Here is a 16,199-nt window from a genome sequence, read left to right on the forward strand (position 1 = left end):
GTGGACTGTAGTTTCCAGCTTGCGGATTGACCATTTATTTTTAGGGATCCGCAGGGATTTGTCTTCCCTCCAAGTATCACCAGTGTCTTGAAATCAAGTCTCACCGCAATGCTTGGTGTTTTTCCGAATGAGGCAGCTTGGTTTTCCCTGTAGGGGGTCGAAGCTCTTGACTCCCATAAAACGATGTAGAAAGTGAATCTTTGGACCAGACGCTTCTGCTAAGCGTTGGAAGCGTCTCGGAGTTTTGAATGGTCGAAGCGCGCTGTTCTCTGTTGTCTGATCTTCAGCCACAAGAGGGCAGGGCTCGCTCCAGGAGGAGCGGTCAGCACTCACGCGGGCTTAGCCGAAGGCGAGTTGGAGTAGGAAAGTGCAAACTGGAAATGTTTTGCAATTTTCTATGTGAAAAGTGTACGAGATAGTGTGTAGCGCGCGCATCGGAGGTTTCCACTCCTTTGCACTTGGGTTCCATGACTTTGTACACTGCTGGATCCGTTCGCCGACAGCACAGAGTCGTGGGACTGCCGTGCGACTTACATCCGTGCGTGTGAAGCTGTCCGTGACACCCGGCAGGTCCTCGCTGTGCCCCACCCCGCTTCCTCATGCAATCCCAGTGAGCGCCTCAGGAACTAAGCAACTCACCAGCAGGGAAGCTCCCCGACCGAACTCGGCTGCAGGAGAGTCAACTGACCAGGAGCGCGGATATGCGGACAATGCCAAAGCGCTCCAACGTTTCTAAAGGCTTTCAGTCTCTGTATTTGTTGATCACAAACTGTACACAGAGAAGTCTCTGGTCTTAGGCCCACGCCTCATGTAGTACTTGTTTACTTACTGGTCTCCTTGAGTTCCTTATTGGTCTCCCAAGGGAATTTTCAGGACTCTGTTCCTTGTAGAAGCCTGCATTTCCCCTCTTGGTTACCTTTGGCCTCTTTCAATACTCGGTAATTCCTAAGAACAGAAGACGATATTATTCCTGCAAATGGAATGAGGTCACACAAAACTAAGCCTTGCTTTTATCAGAAAATCTCGCATTAATTTTGCAGGACTATACTGGCATCTTTTTCCTCTGCACCTGTGCTTAGGGGAAAAAGCAAGAGAAAGGATTATGCTCAGGGATGGTCAATCTTTTGTTTTTAAACATACACTTAACACTCAGACTTTTTTTTTTTAAAGGATGTATTTATTTATTTGAAAGGAAGAATGGGAAAATGGAGAGGGAGAAGGAAAGGGAGAGGGAGAGAGATAGGGAGAAACATCTTCCATTTGCTGCTTTACTCCCCAGATGGCCACAACAACCCAGGGCTGGGCCAGGCTAAAGCCAGGAGCATGGAACTGGATCCTTGAGTGGGTGGCAGGTGCCCAGGTACTTGGCATCCTCTTTTGCTCTTTTTTATCCCCAAGTGCATTAGCAGTGAGCTGGATTAGAAACGGAACAGCCAGGACTTGAACCAGTGCTCTGATATGGGATGCTGGCACTGCAAGTAGCAATTTAATCCACTGAGCCACAATGCTGGACCCAGGACAGCCAGGTTTCTAAATCACTGTGGAGGTATCTTATTTAGTTTTCAAAGAAGGTGTGTAAATACTATTAAAAATCCTCTTTTTAAATTGGAGAAATCTAAGGCTTAGGCAACAATGGTAGAACTGCATGTGAATCAAAGTATTTGGTTAAGTTCTTGCCTAGTGTGCTACCTCCTAAGCAAACCAAACAGAGGGGAGAGTTGTGGAGGAAGGCGAAAGGGGAGAATAAGAGGGAATTGAAGAAGGGAAGGCAGAGCAACAGGGGAGAAAAGGAGAGAGGAAAGGGAACAGGGAGGGAAGGGAAGGCAGGAGATGCAAGAAGAGAGGAAGGGGTGGGAAGAGTGGAAAGACAAGAGGGAACACGGGAGGTGAGCAGGGATTAGAGGTGAGAAGTTGCTCTAGAGGTGTGACTTAGGTAGCAAGGATCTCACCAACCATCAGCCTCACAGACACACCCAGCATAACTGAACAAATACCTGAGCACTGCATGGCCTCGTCCGGTGCACACATCAGATTAATCATCACAGTGATGCTGCCTGGAACATTAAGTGAACAAAATTTCCCAGGCAACAAAAACATTTTACCACTGGCAAGCTCACAAGGCATTTTTATTAGAGGGGCCAGTTCCTAAACAGCATTTACAAATGTAATTCCTATAAACGGTATTGCTCAGTATGTTGCAAATACGGCTTAAAACTTGCAAGACAAGTTACAAGTTACACACACACAAAAACCCACCTGTTATTTCTGGCATTTTCCATTGCAGCAGTTAAAAGAATAAAGATCTACAAGCTATTTGTGTTGTTGAGAATTTTGACATGGCTAAAAATCTTTCGGAAATGGTGCTCCACAAAGCCACATTAGAAAGTGGCTTATTTTTGGGATATGGAGAAAGGTTTTAAGAATTTCAAAGTAAATCTGTCAGAACCAGTAACCATGACTACAGATGGGTTTCCTGCAGGGGTCAGCATTAGCATCAGACATAAGAAACATAAGCACAATGTGACAGGACTTTATCAAGACATGAAATTTAAGCCAATTTATTGTACCATTGACCGGGAACTACTTTACACTCTGAATCTAAAAGCCATACAAATAATAGCTGAGGCATTAACCATGGCTCCACACAATTCATGCTCCAAATAGCTGTACTAGATGCTGAGGACATTTTGAATTGCTGGAAGATACTTACTTGCTAATGTTGTCAAGGATAAAATCCCCATCTTGCCCTACCAGTGAAGACTGGATTGAAGATTGTTATTTTGGTGGTTGATATAACTCCCATCAATACTGTGACTACTTCCCTTCTATTATTTAAAAAAGAAAACCAATAAATTGATTTTCTCATATAGCAAAATCATGTCTCTGTGAAACTTACCTGGCTAGGAATAACAGCCCATTTCCTGCACTGAAACTACTTTCTATACATGTAAATCATAGTCTAATATTATATTGCAACATCAAATTGTGGAGTTGAAGACTATGGTGCAAAAATAGTTATTTGATTTCAATCCATAACTGTGTGATAATTTGTCCATCTTCTGGTGCTATAAATAATTACCTGCGGCCGTTACTTATATTGAAGAGGTTGACTCAGCTCACAGTTTTGGAGGCTGGAAGTCCAAACAGCATGGCATCAGCTCTGATCGGGGCTTCTCTTGGCTGCATCTCATCATGATGGATTGCACCTCTGTGTGTGTGTGTGTGTGTGTGTGTGTGTGAGAAAGAGAGAGAGAGAGTTAGAAATTGAGATCACGTGGCCAGACGGGAGTCAGAGAGCAATTCAACAATCAGGCTTGTTCTTTATAACAGGGGTGGGGAAGCTTTTTTTCTGCCAAGGGCCATTTGGATATTTATAATATAATTTGTGGGCTATACAAAACTATCAACTTAAAAATTAGCTTACTATACATGTGGTGAATTTCCAGTCCCACCTGCAGTTGCCTTGGCAGGGCCATACCAAATGATTTTGCAAGCTTATACAGCCTGTAGGCTGGACGTTCCCACCCCTACTTTATAACAACCTTCCCATGAGAACTCACCAGAGGTTCCAGCAGAACCGTGTTAATATCTTCTGAGGGCAGCATCCCCAGTGACCTAAACGCCTCCCACTAGGCCACACTCCTTACAGGTTCCACGCCCCTCCCTAGCATTGCCACACCAAGGACCAAGCTTCCAACACATGCAATCCTGGGGGCACCCTCAAACCATATCCAAACCATAGCAATGATGTTGCTTAGTGTACCTTGAAAATTGCCTCTGTTACTGTGAATTAAAATTACAGGAGGGAGAACTTCAATTGAGAACTAAAAATTGCAATATTTGAATGATACAAATGTATAAATATCTTGCATATAATCAGGTTAAATTTGAGGTTAACAAGCTATGACTAGTAGCAAGCTAAGAATAATTCTCACTTTGTCTTAAAAAAGTATTTATTGTTTGAAATAGCTACAGACAGCAAGCAAGAGACAGAGAAAATGGCGGGGGTGGGGGAGAGGGAGAGAGAGATACCAGCGTTACAGGTGACAGCCTTAGCCACTGCACCACAACACTGAGGCCCATTCTTACATTTTTAAATGCTGGGGGAAGTTTCAAATGTATTATTGAATAAGTAGTGTGAATGTTAATCAAGAACTTGTTCATTCTTGTGGTTTTAAGCTATCATCAATTCCATAAATTTTTGTCAGATGGAAACAGAAGCTGTTTATGCTGCCTTGTCCTACCACACAGCAGACTGTTCAATGGCCCAGCAGAGTCGAAGTTTTATTATGATTTTTGACCTCAGTGCAAAGATTAAATTTTTTTTCAGAATGAGACCTCTCTAAAGTAGTATTCTCAAACACAAATGACTTTAGAAAAAAAGTTTTGTTGTAAGTTTGATAATATTACTTGATGCATGTAATATAAAGTTAAAGACAAACTATGCAAACTTGTTAAACTTACACTGCTGTAAAGTCATTTCAGTGACAGCTACATTGTTGGAAACACCAGTAATGCCAATATACACTTACTGTGCTATCAAACGTAAAATAAGAAGTGAACTCTCGATTCCCACACAAATTTTCGAATATATTTTCAGAGCTCAGACAATAGTTCTAGCAATGTTTTAAGGACACTGGCACAGATGAGAAGAAAAATTTCATAGTTCAAAATCAATTTAGCTATACAGTTAAGGAGTTTCCACCTAATCCTCTTTTGGAAGTGGAAGCAAATTTCAAGGAAGTAGGGGAGAGAGACAACATGCACCAGGAACATCTAAGGGGAACATCTATCTGAAGGAACACCTGAGGAACATCTGAGCAGCCCCCGAGAGAGCCGGCCAGCGGTGTGCTGCTCCCCCGCGGAAGTGGGGAAAGTGGCTAGGGGGAACCGCCCTTCCACGGAGGTGGAAGGGACGGTAGCCAACCCGGGAAGAACCAGCAGCAAACCCGGGGAGGGCCAAGCAGACAAAAGAACAGCGCAGGGTCCTGTGTCGTTCCTCCACGAAGAGGGGGAGCGACAGAGGGGAAGGGGGAGAGGGAGAGGGGAGGGGGAGGGACAGGGGGGAGGAAGATAGGGGGAGGGGAAGAGAGAGAGGTGAGGGGAAGGGAGAGAGGGGGAGGGGAGAGGGGGAGGGAGAGAGGGGGAGGGGAGGGAGAGGGAGAGGGAGCACTCTCATTTTTTTGGTTCACTTCCAAAGCCCTTAATGGCTGGGGTGGGCCAGGCTGAAGCGGTCAGCGGGGAACTCCCCCAGGTTTCCTATGCGGGTGCAGGGAGCCAGTTGCTTGAGCCCCCTGAGGCTCCCAGAATACACATTAGCAGGAGGCTGGAATTGGGAGTGGAGTGTGACCGGAATCCAGGCACTCAGATGTGGGATGTGGGCATCTTAACTGCTAGGCCAAATGCCCACCCCTATTCTGACTTGAATGTCTTGCTGGATATTTATATAGGCAGAAAACCTGTTTATCATTCTCATAGCCCAGACCATAACTTTGTTTTACAAGTAAGTGCTCAGTATTTTTACCCCACAGCCTGATTCTGCAGAGAAATTTCCAAGGGTGTAACTATTGAGTAAGTAGAGGGAAGATTGCATTTTACCTATTTGGAAATTTAAGTTGGTAGAAACTGTAAGAGAACAAGAGTGGTTGCCCATTCTAAAAAAATTGTCATTGGGGCCGGTGCTGTGATGCAGGGGGTTAACGCCCTGGCCTGCTCATCCCATGTGGGTGCCAGGTTGAGACCCGGCTGCTCCACTTCCAATCCAGCTCTCTGCTATTGCCTGGGAAAGCAGTAGAAGATGGCCCAAGTGCTTGGGCCCTTGCACCCACATGGGAGACCTGGAAGAAGCTCCTGGCTCCTGGTTTTGGATCTGCACAGTCCGGCTGTTGGAGCCAACTGGGGAGTGAACCAGTGGATGGAAGACCTCCTCTCTCTTTCTCTCTCTCTCTCTCTCTGCTTCACCTCTTCCGTGTAACTCTGACTTTCAAATAAATAAATAAATAAATATTTGAAAAAATTATGTCATCATGGCAACACTGCTTGTGCTATTTGGGTTGACAATACAGTATACCTATGTCGCTCTGCATTTGCAGCAATTTTATGGTGATTAATATATATATACATCCATATACACACTACTCACAAAATATAAACAAACAATTTAATATATAATCTGTTTATATATGAATTATCTGGTTTTAAACAAGGATATACATTATCTGTGTTTCTTAAATAAGCAGATACATTTATAATATTTATATATTTCTGTATATTTTTGTATATCTACCTATTTACCTCTTCAGAGTACTACATATAAATTGGAAGTATTGACAATCCTCAGTTTTCTTAAATCTAAATATAGTTTAGAATTAGATATCAGCATCAATTATATTTTTTATAAAACAGTACTCTAGAATTCACAGTTAAATTCTTATTTATTTATACTGTAAAAAATTATTATTTATCTGAAAGGCAGAATGAGAGAGAAACTGATCCTATATTTTCTTTCTTCCTTCCTTCCTTCCTTCCTTCCTTCCTTCCTTCCTTCCTTCCTTTCTACCTTTCTACCTTTCTTCCTTTCTTCCTTTCTTCCTAAAGATTTATTTATTTAAGAGGCAGAGTTTCAGACAGAGAGAGGGAGAGAAAGAGAAAGATCTTCTGTCTGCTGGTTCACTCCCCAAATGGCCACAAAGGCCAGAGCTGGGCTGATCCCAAGCCAGGCTCCAGGAGCTGCTTCTAGGTCTCCTATGAAGGTTCAGGGGCCCAAAGACTTGGGCCATCTTCTACTGCTTTCCCAGGCCATAACAGAGAGCTGGATTGGAAAAGGAATAACCGAGACTCAAACCAGTGCCGATATGGGACGCTGGCGCTGCAGGTGGTAACTTTACCCGCTACACCACAGTGTGGGCCCCTTAATCTGTCATTTTTATGAAAGCAAATACTTGGAGGCTGGCATTTTGGTATAGCAGGTTAAGCTACCCCCTGTAATGTTGGCATCACATATGGGGAATGGTTTGGTCCAGCTCCCTGCTAACATGCCTGGAAAAGCAGCAGAAGACGGTTCAAGTGCTTGGGCCCCTTGCACCCAGCTGGGAGACCCAGAAGAAGCTCCTGGCTCCTGGCTTCAGCTTGGCACAGTCCGGGCTGTTGCGTTCATTTGAAGAGTGAACCAGCAGATGGGAGATCTCCCTCTTTCTGTAACTCTGTCCTTCAAATAAATAAATAGCAAATCTTAGAACAAAATCCTGGTATGTTTCAGACTCTCATTAATACTGTCCTAATCAATGAATAATTGCTACTTTTATCTGTTTTACTTTATTTTTTTTAACTTTTATTTAATGAATATAAATTTCCAAAGTACGATTTATGGATTACAATGGCTTCCCCCACATACCGTCCCTCCCACCCACTACCCTCCCCTTTCCCACTCCCTCTCCCCTTCCATTCACATCAAGATTCATTTTCGATTATCTTAATATACAGAAGATCAGCTTAGTATACATTAAGTAAGGATTTCAACAGTTTGCTCCCACACAGAAACATAAAGTGAAAAATAATAGGTGATTTTTTTTAAATGATGATGAAATCAGATCAGACCTATTGTCATGTTTAACCCCAGTGAGAGTCAAGTTGGGAGTTGATAATTTCTTTTTTTTTTTTAACAGAGGATCAGTTTAGTATACATTAAGTAAAGATTTCAACAGTTTGCACCCCCATAGAAACACAAAGTGAAACATACTGTTTGAGTACTCGTTATAGCATTAAATCTCAATGTACAGCACATTAAGGACAGAGATCCTACATGAGGAGTAAGTGCACAGTGACTCCTGTTGTTGACTTTACCAATTGACACTCCTGTCTATGGCATCAGTAGTCTCCCTATGCTCCAGTCATGAGTTTCCAAGGCTATGGAAGCCTTCTGAGTTCTCCGATTCTTATCTTGTTTAGACAAGGTCATAGTCAAAGTGGAGGTTCTCTCCTCCCTTCAGAGAAAGGTACCTCCTTCTTTGAAGACCTGTTCTTTCCACTGGGATCTCACTCCCAGAGATCTTTTGCCAGAGTGTCTTGGCTTTCCATGCCTGAAATACTCTCATGGGCTTTTCAGCCAGATCTGAATGCCTTTAGGGCTGATTCTGAGGCCAGAGTGCTATTTAGGACATCTGCCATTCTATGAGTCTGCTGAGTATCTCACTTCCTATGTTGGATCACTCTCCCCTTTATTTATTCCATCGGTTAGTGTTAGCAGGTACTAGACTTGTTTATGTGCTCCCTTTGACTCTTAGTCCTTTCACTATGATCAATTGTGAACTGAAATTGATCACTTGGAATAGTGAGATGGCATTGGTACATGCCACCCTGATGGGATTGAATTGGAATCCCCTGGTATGTTTTTAACTCTACCATTTGGGGCAAGTCAGCTTGAGCATGTCCCAAATTATACATCTCTTCCCTCTCTTATTCCCACTCTTATGTTTAACAGGGATCACATTTCAGTTTATCTGTTTTACTTTAAATAGAGAAATTTATTCTTTTTTCCTCATTAGAAATTCTTCAAGTTTAGGGCCAGCGCTGTGGCTCAGTGGGTTGATGCTCCACCTGCAGCGCCTGCATCCCATATGGGCGCCGGTTCTAGTCCCGGCTGCTCCTTTTCCAATCCAGCTCTCTGCTATGGCCTGGGAAAGCAGTGGAGGATGGCCCAAGTGCTTGGGCCCCTGCACCCTTGTGGGAGACCGGAGGAAGCACCTGGTTCCTGGCTTTGGATCGCCGTTGCAGCCATTTGGGGGGTGAACCAGCGGACGGAAGACCTTTCTCTCTGTCCCTCTCACTCTCTGTAACTCTACCTCTCAAATAAATAAAATCTTTAAAAAAAAAAAAAAAGAAATTCTTCAAGTTTAGCCAGTGGAAGCTGTCAGCGTCCAATTTGTCCCTTGAAAAAAGCTTTCCATGTAAAGATCTTTTGTGGAACTTGCTTTGCCAAACAGTTCTGCCACTAGAGGGCGTATATACACCACTTATATTTCAAAAATGTTCCCATACGGGAAAACTGAGTAATTAATTACACTTGTATATTTCTGCTTTCTAATTTTCCACTCATCTAGTTTGGGAAATTTTAAAAAAAGATTTATTTATTTGTTTTTAAAGTTAGAGTTACAGGGAGAGAAGGAGAGACACACACACAGAGATCTTCCATCTACTGGTTCACCCTCCAGATGGCCACAACAGCCAGTGCAGAGCAAGGCTGAATAAGGAACCAGGAGCTTCATCTAATTCTCCCACATGGGTGGCAGGGACCCAGATACCTGGACCATCCTCTGCTGCTTTTCCCAGGCCATTAGCAGGGAGCTGGATTGGAAGTGGAGCAGCTGGGACACAAACTGTTGGCCATATGGGATGCTGGCATGGAAGAAGCTGGCTTTACCTGCTATGCCACAATGCCAATTCCAGGAAAATTGTTTAAAAGTTATTTTGTAATGAAAATGAACATTTTATAAATAATTCAAACCAAAGAAAAAGTGCATTTTTTTTTTGACAGGCAGAATGGACAGTGAGAGAGACAGAGAGAAAGGTCTTCCTTTGCCGTTGGTTCACCCTCCAATGGCCGCCACAGCCGGCGTGCGCGGCCGGCGCACCGCGCTGATCCGATGGCAGGAGCCAGGAGCCAGGTGCTTTTCCTGGTCTCCCATGGGGTGCAGGGCCCAAGTACCTGGGCCATCCTCCACTGCACTCCCTGGCCACAGCAGAGAGCTGGCCTGGAAGAGGGGCAACCGGGACAGAATCTGGCGCCCCGACCGGGACTAGAACCTGGTGTGCCGGCACCGCAAGGCGGAGGATTAGCCTAGTGAGCTGCGGCGCCGGCTCGAAAAAGTGCATTTTTAAAAAAAGTCAGCAATGGGGATAATGCAAATGCATGAAGCATGGTTTAACAATGCCTACGATAAACTAAAGCAAAATTGACAATTCACTTTTTGGCAGGTGAGTTATTTTAAAATTTGATTAATTCTTTTTTAAAAATAGATATTATTCTATCCTCAAGTTTTTTGGCAGATGTTTACTGAACACCTTGTATGAGGCAGGAATAAGAAAATATCCTTGGGGATAACAATGTTGCTCAGTGAACTAAACTTCTCCTTGTTAGATTGCCAGGAAGCGTACTGGCTCCATGTTTCTGATCTAGCACTTGGCTAATGCACCTGGGAAGGTGGCAGACGACCCAGATGCTTGAGCCCCTGTCATTCCTGTGGGAAACCCGGCTGGAGTTCTTAGCTCCTGGTTTCAGCCTTGCCCAGTTCTGGGTGTTGTGGGCATTTGGGGAGTGAACCAGTGGATGGAAGGTATCTCTCTCTCTCTCTCCCCCCCCCCCCACTCTCTCTGTATCCACCTTTCAAATAAATGAATCTTAAACAAGAAAAGGAAAGAAAAGATCCCTGCCTTAGGAGGGGTTCATAGCCTAAAGAGACAGACAGTCATGTAACTATAAAGCAGAGTACAACAGGAACTACTCTAACAAAGATACTTCTAAAAATTGCTTTGGGACCATTATTGTGGCACAGTGAGTTCAGTTGTCACTGGCATCCCATTTGGGCACTGGATGGATGGAGGCTTGTAGGCTCCACTGCTGACCCAGCTCCCTGCTCACACACCTGGGAAAGCAGCAGAAGATGGCCCAAGTGCGTGGGCTCTGCTACCCACATAAGAGACCTTGCTGAAGTTTCAGGCGCCTGGCTTTGGCCTGGCCCAGCCCTGGCTGTTGCAGCCATTTGGGAGTGAACCAGTGGATAGAAGAGCTGTCTTTCTCTCTGTATCTCCCCGTCTCTCTGCCTTTCAAGTAAATAAATAAATCTTAAAAAAAAATTGCCTTGAGAGCTTGGAAAGAATGAAACCAGTTATGGTGAGGGTGCTTGCCACCAAGAAGGGGACATTTTGTGTCCCACACCAGTTATGCTTGTTCCAAGTGGGTCTCAAGAATGTGTGGACAGCTTTAAGTCCTGTGTCCAGGATGTGTGTTCCGTCTCTGTCCTACTGCTCCACAGCCTTACGGGGACTCAAGTGGTAGCATTCGGACATTTACGTACGATAACCTTAGCCCTACATCCATCTAAACATTCTGGGTTTCCCTAGGCATCCAGTGCTGGGTCAGGGAACACCCGCATGATTAGTTTGTTTGGGTGAGAAAATGGGGTCTAAAAGTGAGAGACTGAAAACATTTGGAGATGGAACAGCACACCCTTCAGGAAGTCTGCAGCACTGGGCTGTGAGAGTTTCTGGAACTCTGTAGGCAACAGAGCAGCACAGGAGATGACTAGTGAGCTGCCCAGGAACCTTGCGGCATAGGAAACTGGATTTCACTCGTGCTTTTTAAGTAAATCTAGAGTGTCAGAGTGTGCTGGTTTGCGGGAAAATAAACTATCTGAAGCTTATGTCCTAAGGATGGGTATGTGTGGGTTTGCACAGATATGATTAAGCATATGCATTTAGATGAGCGAGATGAGCACCTGGAGGGAAGACGGGCTTAGAAAAAGACAGCAATTCATGTTGCGGAGCCCTGCTGTCCGCCCGCTCCCCCGGAGCAGTTTGGGAGCAGGAGATTGCCAGTTGGAAACATCAGAAAGCTGTGGTCTCAGGTGCCCTCGCTGACAGTTTTATGAGGCTGCTGTTAGAGGCAATGAGCGTCTAGACAGGATTGGTGCTTTGCAAAGCAGAAGGCTTTTTTTTTTTTTTTAAATGAAAGGAATAAAAAGGATAAAAACTGAAGACATGATGTGATTTAGATGCCAACACTTCACTTCTTATCTCTAGTGTAACTGCCAAAGAGCAGGCAGGGAGGAGGAGAGGGAAAGAACAACATCTTGATAAGGATTTAAAATATCAGGAAATTCAAAACAAACAACACATTTAGCTGAACATTTAGTTATTTTATGAATATTTTGTGACTCTCTATGGTTTTCCTTTGTGAGAAAATGATGCAGATGTGGACAGGAGGTTCTCCCATTTTTATGAAGATGCAATTATTTGTTAGTGATGATTACAGGGAAACCGAAAGAATTTCAGGTTGTTCTGTCAGGATTTTGGAAGAGCACAATCATAGGTGAAATTTCAAGTCCACAGAAGCAAGGTACCGCTGCAGAAGCTGAGATTTTTCAATAACCATGTTTATGCATTGTGACAGCTTATAAATTAAAAACCCAGCAAGTCTTAGGCAACACATTCAGCTATCACTAGGGATAACATAATAGAGGTGCCTGCTCTATGAAAAGGGGAGTTTGGACCCAATGCTTATTGACAATGGAAGAGAAAGTAATTTTGAAAATAGCATTTCTGCATTTCTATGTCACATAGTGTAAAAGTGGTTATTATGGACTGGCTATTGGCTTTCTTCTAAAATTCCTGCATTGGAATCTTAATGCCCGATGTGGCCATGTTAGGTGAGGCCTCTGGAGGTGACTGTGTGGGGACAGAGGAGGCCTCATGAACGGGATTAGTGCCCTTAGTGCCCTGGAAATTGAGACGGAGACCGCGCAGAGCTCTCTCACCACCTTCTACCACTGGAGGAGGTGAGAAGCAGAAAGTGAGCCGGCACCGGACACGGACTCTGCTGGCCCCTTGACCGTGGACTGTGGGGCTTAAATGCACCTTGTGAAGCCACCCAGCCTTTGGTATTTTTGTAACAACAGCCTGAATGGACTAAAAAAAAAAATAATAAAAAACCAGAAGCTGCTGTGAAATGCAAGCGGGCAAGGTAAGGATTGAACGTAGGTGGCAAATTACATGCATTATACCTTCAAATAAAAAGAAAACAACCACTTTTCAAAACTTTTGGGTAGTGGTCGACGACATGGCATAGTGGGTAAAGCCTCCACCTGTGGTGCCAGCATTCCCTTATGGGCGCTGGTTCGAGTCCTGGCTGTTCCACTTCCCATCCAGCTCCCTGCTAATGCACCTGGGAAAGCAGTGGAGGATGGCCCAGGTCCTTGGGCCCCTGCACCCACGTGGGAGACCTGGAAGAAGCTCCTGGCTTCAGATCAGCACAGCTATCTGGGGAGTGAACCAGCAGATGGAAGACTCATCTCTCTGTGTCTCTGTTTCTCCTTCTCTGTAACTCTTTCAAATAAGTAAATAAATCTTTAAAACAATTATCACAAAACCTTTGGGTACTTAATTAATGCGAAGTAGTATTTAAAAGAGCCCGTACAGGATGCTGAACTGATTAGGGGTACCCACGAGGAAAAAAAACCGAGAAAAGTCAAAGTGAATTAAAATGAATTGAATGGTCAAAAGTATATGGAGAAACACACGACTTGAAGGAATTTGAGAGGCTTGCAGACAAATCTCAAAATCAAAACAGACATTTCAGATAGTCCTGTCCGATCTTGGACAAGTTGCGAAACTTCTCCCAGCCTCTGCTGCCCCGCTGGATTGACACCTGGTTTCCTCCAGCTGTGAGCTATTTTTCTCTTGTCTGAGATGTGTTTCATGCTACCTAAGGCTCCAGAAGCTTCCTCACCTTCCTGAATATTGACAACATCGCTTGTGGCCTTTTCCTCTAACTCTGGCTTGCTTTCTTCATTCCCAGCAGAGCAGGGCCCCTGAATATGTTGCTCATGGGGAAAGAGCTGTGACCTACGACTTAGGGATTCTTTTTTCTACTTTTTTTTTTTTTTTAATATGTAGCAGATACACTTTTAGGCCTAGTAATCAGATAAATCTGCGTTGGCTACCTAAGCATTACCTGCCAGCCGACTGCAATAGAAACCGTGTTTTCTCATCCGGAAAAACAGGGCTAATGCCCACCTTGAAGAAGAGGATTATCAGCATTCAGGTCAACCCATTTTGAGATGTTTTGTTCCTTCTTGTGTATAAGCCACCAGGGCCCAACTAGAAAACAAGTTTGATTATTTTTAGAGCCTTACACAACAGAAATCCCTGTCTTCCAATAAAACTTTTGAACGAAGAGTCTCACAGAGCAGAACTAGCCATTCTGCGACGGGTTGACTAGCAAAGCGGATTGTAGGCTGTGGGCACTAAACCCGCACACACTCCCGGGACTCTCCCGCACAACACCGCAATTGCTCATCTCTTCGCGTACGCCCGCGCTTGCAAGAAAACCATGGGAAAATCAACCCTCCTTTCAGTGCACGAGTCTCCGGAGCCCGAATATCTAGGCAGCCAGGGCCTATTTTCAGAGCTGGGGGCCGGTCAGAAGGGGTGGAGGGCTCCCTAGAGACCTGCCCGCGCAGTTCCTCGGGGCGCCGGGGCCCCAGCGCATCCCCGTCCCTCCCGTTCTTCCCTAATCCCTAATCCTCCAGGCGTCTACCCGCACCCCACGGGGCTGCTTCTCCTTTTAGATCCTGGCTTTCTCCCCTAAGTGGTCAAAATGGGAAACGGAAGTATCTCGATTGGCCAGCGGCAGTGCTCGACAAGACGTTTTGTTTTTTTAATTAAAGGGGGGAGAAAACCCCTCCTCCCTCAGGTCTTCACGTCTCAGAGCGCGACCGTCAGCCAGCTCCCCGAGTCCGCTTCACCAAAGCAAAGCGCCCCCCACCCACCCAACTGGGGTTTACTCCGGCGAAGGGGGCTTGGGTCCTGCCTGAGGGGTCCGAGTCTGCGGCGGCGAGGCGAGAGCCACGGGCCGACGGGCTCGGGATCCCGGGAGGCGCGTGCGGCGCCGCCCCCAGCGCAGCGGGGAGGCGCGTGAGAGGCGCGCGGGCACTGCCCGGCCGGGGAAGCCCGTCCCGGGAGCGCGAGGGGCGCGGGCAGCGGCCGGAGGCGGCGGCGGCGGCGGCGGCGGGGACGTGGCGCGGCTGCCGCAGGGGAGCGGCGGTGGCGGCGGCGGCGGGCGCGAGGGGCGGGGCGCTCTCCGCAACTTCTGCCACCACCGCCCGGGCGCTCCCGGCCGAACCGCGCGCGGCTGCGGAGGGCTCCGGGGCGGCCCGCTGAGCCGGGCCCTCCAGCCCGCGCGCCCCGGGCGTCCGTCGGGTGCGCAGGCGGGTACCTCAGGGGAGTCCCCCCCCACACCTCCACCGCCCCGCGGCCACGCTTCCGCGTTACCCGCAGAGCGGCCGGGCGCCTGGGACGTGCGGGGCCGCGAGGCCAAGCCAGGCGCCCCCCAGCGGCCGGCGCGGGGCCCCATGGCTGGGCCTGGCGGAGCGGAACCGGCGAGGTGAAGCCCCGGGGCCGGCAGCCCGAGCGCCTGGCTGGGGCGCCCGGCTCCATGGGCAGCGGCCCTCCGCGGCGCGATGATGGACGTTAACAGCAGCGGCCGCCCGGACTACGGGCACCTGCGCTCTCTCCTCCTGCCCGAGGTGGGGCGCGGGCTGCCGGACCTGAGCCCCGACGGGGGTGCCGAGCGGGTCGCGGGCTCCTGGGCGCCGCACCTGCTGAGCGAGGTCCCTGAGATAACTGCCAGCCCCGCGTCCACCTGGGACGCGCCCCCGGACAATGCCTCGGGCTGCTGGGAGCAGATCAACTACGGCAGCGCGGAGAAAGTTGTGATCGGCTCCATCCTGACGCTCATCACGCTGCTGACGATCGCGGGCAACTGCCTGGTGGTGATCTCGGTGTGCTTCGTCAAGAAGCTCCGCCAGCCCTCCAACTACCTGATCGTGTCCCTGGCGCTGGCCGACCTCTCGGTGGCCGTGGCGGTCATGCCCTTCGTCAGCGTCACCGACCTCATCGGGGGCCAGTGGATCTTCGGCCACTTCTTCTGCAACGTCTTCATCGCCATGGACGTCATGTGCTGCACAGCCTCGATCATGACCCTGTGCGTGATCAGCATCGACAGGTAAGGGCTAGGCCGCCCGGTGCGGGGCTGTGGCCGGGGCTGGGCGGCCAGCTCAGCCCCGCGCGCTCGCCTCGGCCGGGAGGATCAAGCCAGACCTCTCGGGATGAAGCGCAGCCGGGCGCATCAGCTCCACGCCAACCGCACGAGTGTCATTAAGAGAGAAACCGACATGTGCTGCTTTTAGTGTAGCGAGCATTTTCTACGACCCAACTTAGCGTATTACAAACGCGGGTTCCACTTTGAAGAACCAGAGAAAAGCCACTTTGCTCCCGCAGTTCTGCTAGCTGACTCCCTGCCCAGGCAGATGGAAGGAGCTTGGGTGGTCTCAGAATTGGGGGGCCATCCGTCGTAGTAAAGGTGGCGCCCCGGTGCTTGCTAATTCCCAGCGCCGTTTCTGGTGGAAGTCTGCTTTCAGTGTATC

At 47.5% G+C, this 16,199-nt stretch overlaps 1 protein-coding gene across 3 annotated transcripts in view; it reads left to right on the top strand.

Annotated features, from left to right (window-relative positions):
- Window positions 1-15,089: 15,089 nt before the first annotated feature.
- Window positions 15,090-16,199, top strand: part of HTR7 (5-hydroxytryptamine receptor 7) — a 124,048-nt gene continuing 122,938 nt past the window's right edge. For all 3 annotated transcript variants that reach the window (XM_008270184.5, XM_089314784.1, XM_002718503.6), the window contains exon 1: window positions 15,090-15,778. In XM_008270184.5, the coding sequence (XP_008268406.3) occupies window positions 15,234-15,778 (545 nt within the window). In that variant the 5' untranslated portion in view covers window positions 15,090-15,233. The remainder of the gene's footprint in view (window positions 15,779-16,199) is intronic.

This window comes from Oryctolagus cuniculus, chromosome 15, assembly GCF_051225735.1.
Source record: "Oryctolagus cuniculus isolate XC-2025 breed Fujian yellow rabbit chromosome 15, ASM5122573v1, whole genome shotgun sequence".
Classification (NCBI taxonomy): Eukaryota; Metazoa; Chordata; class Mammalia; order Lagomorpha; family Leporidae; genus Oryctolagus; species Oryctolagus cuniculus.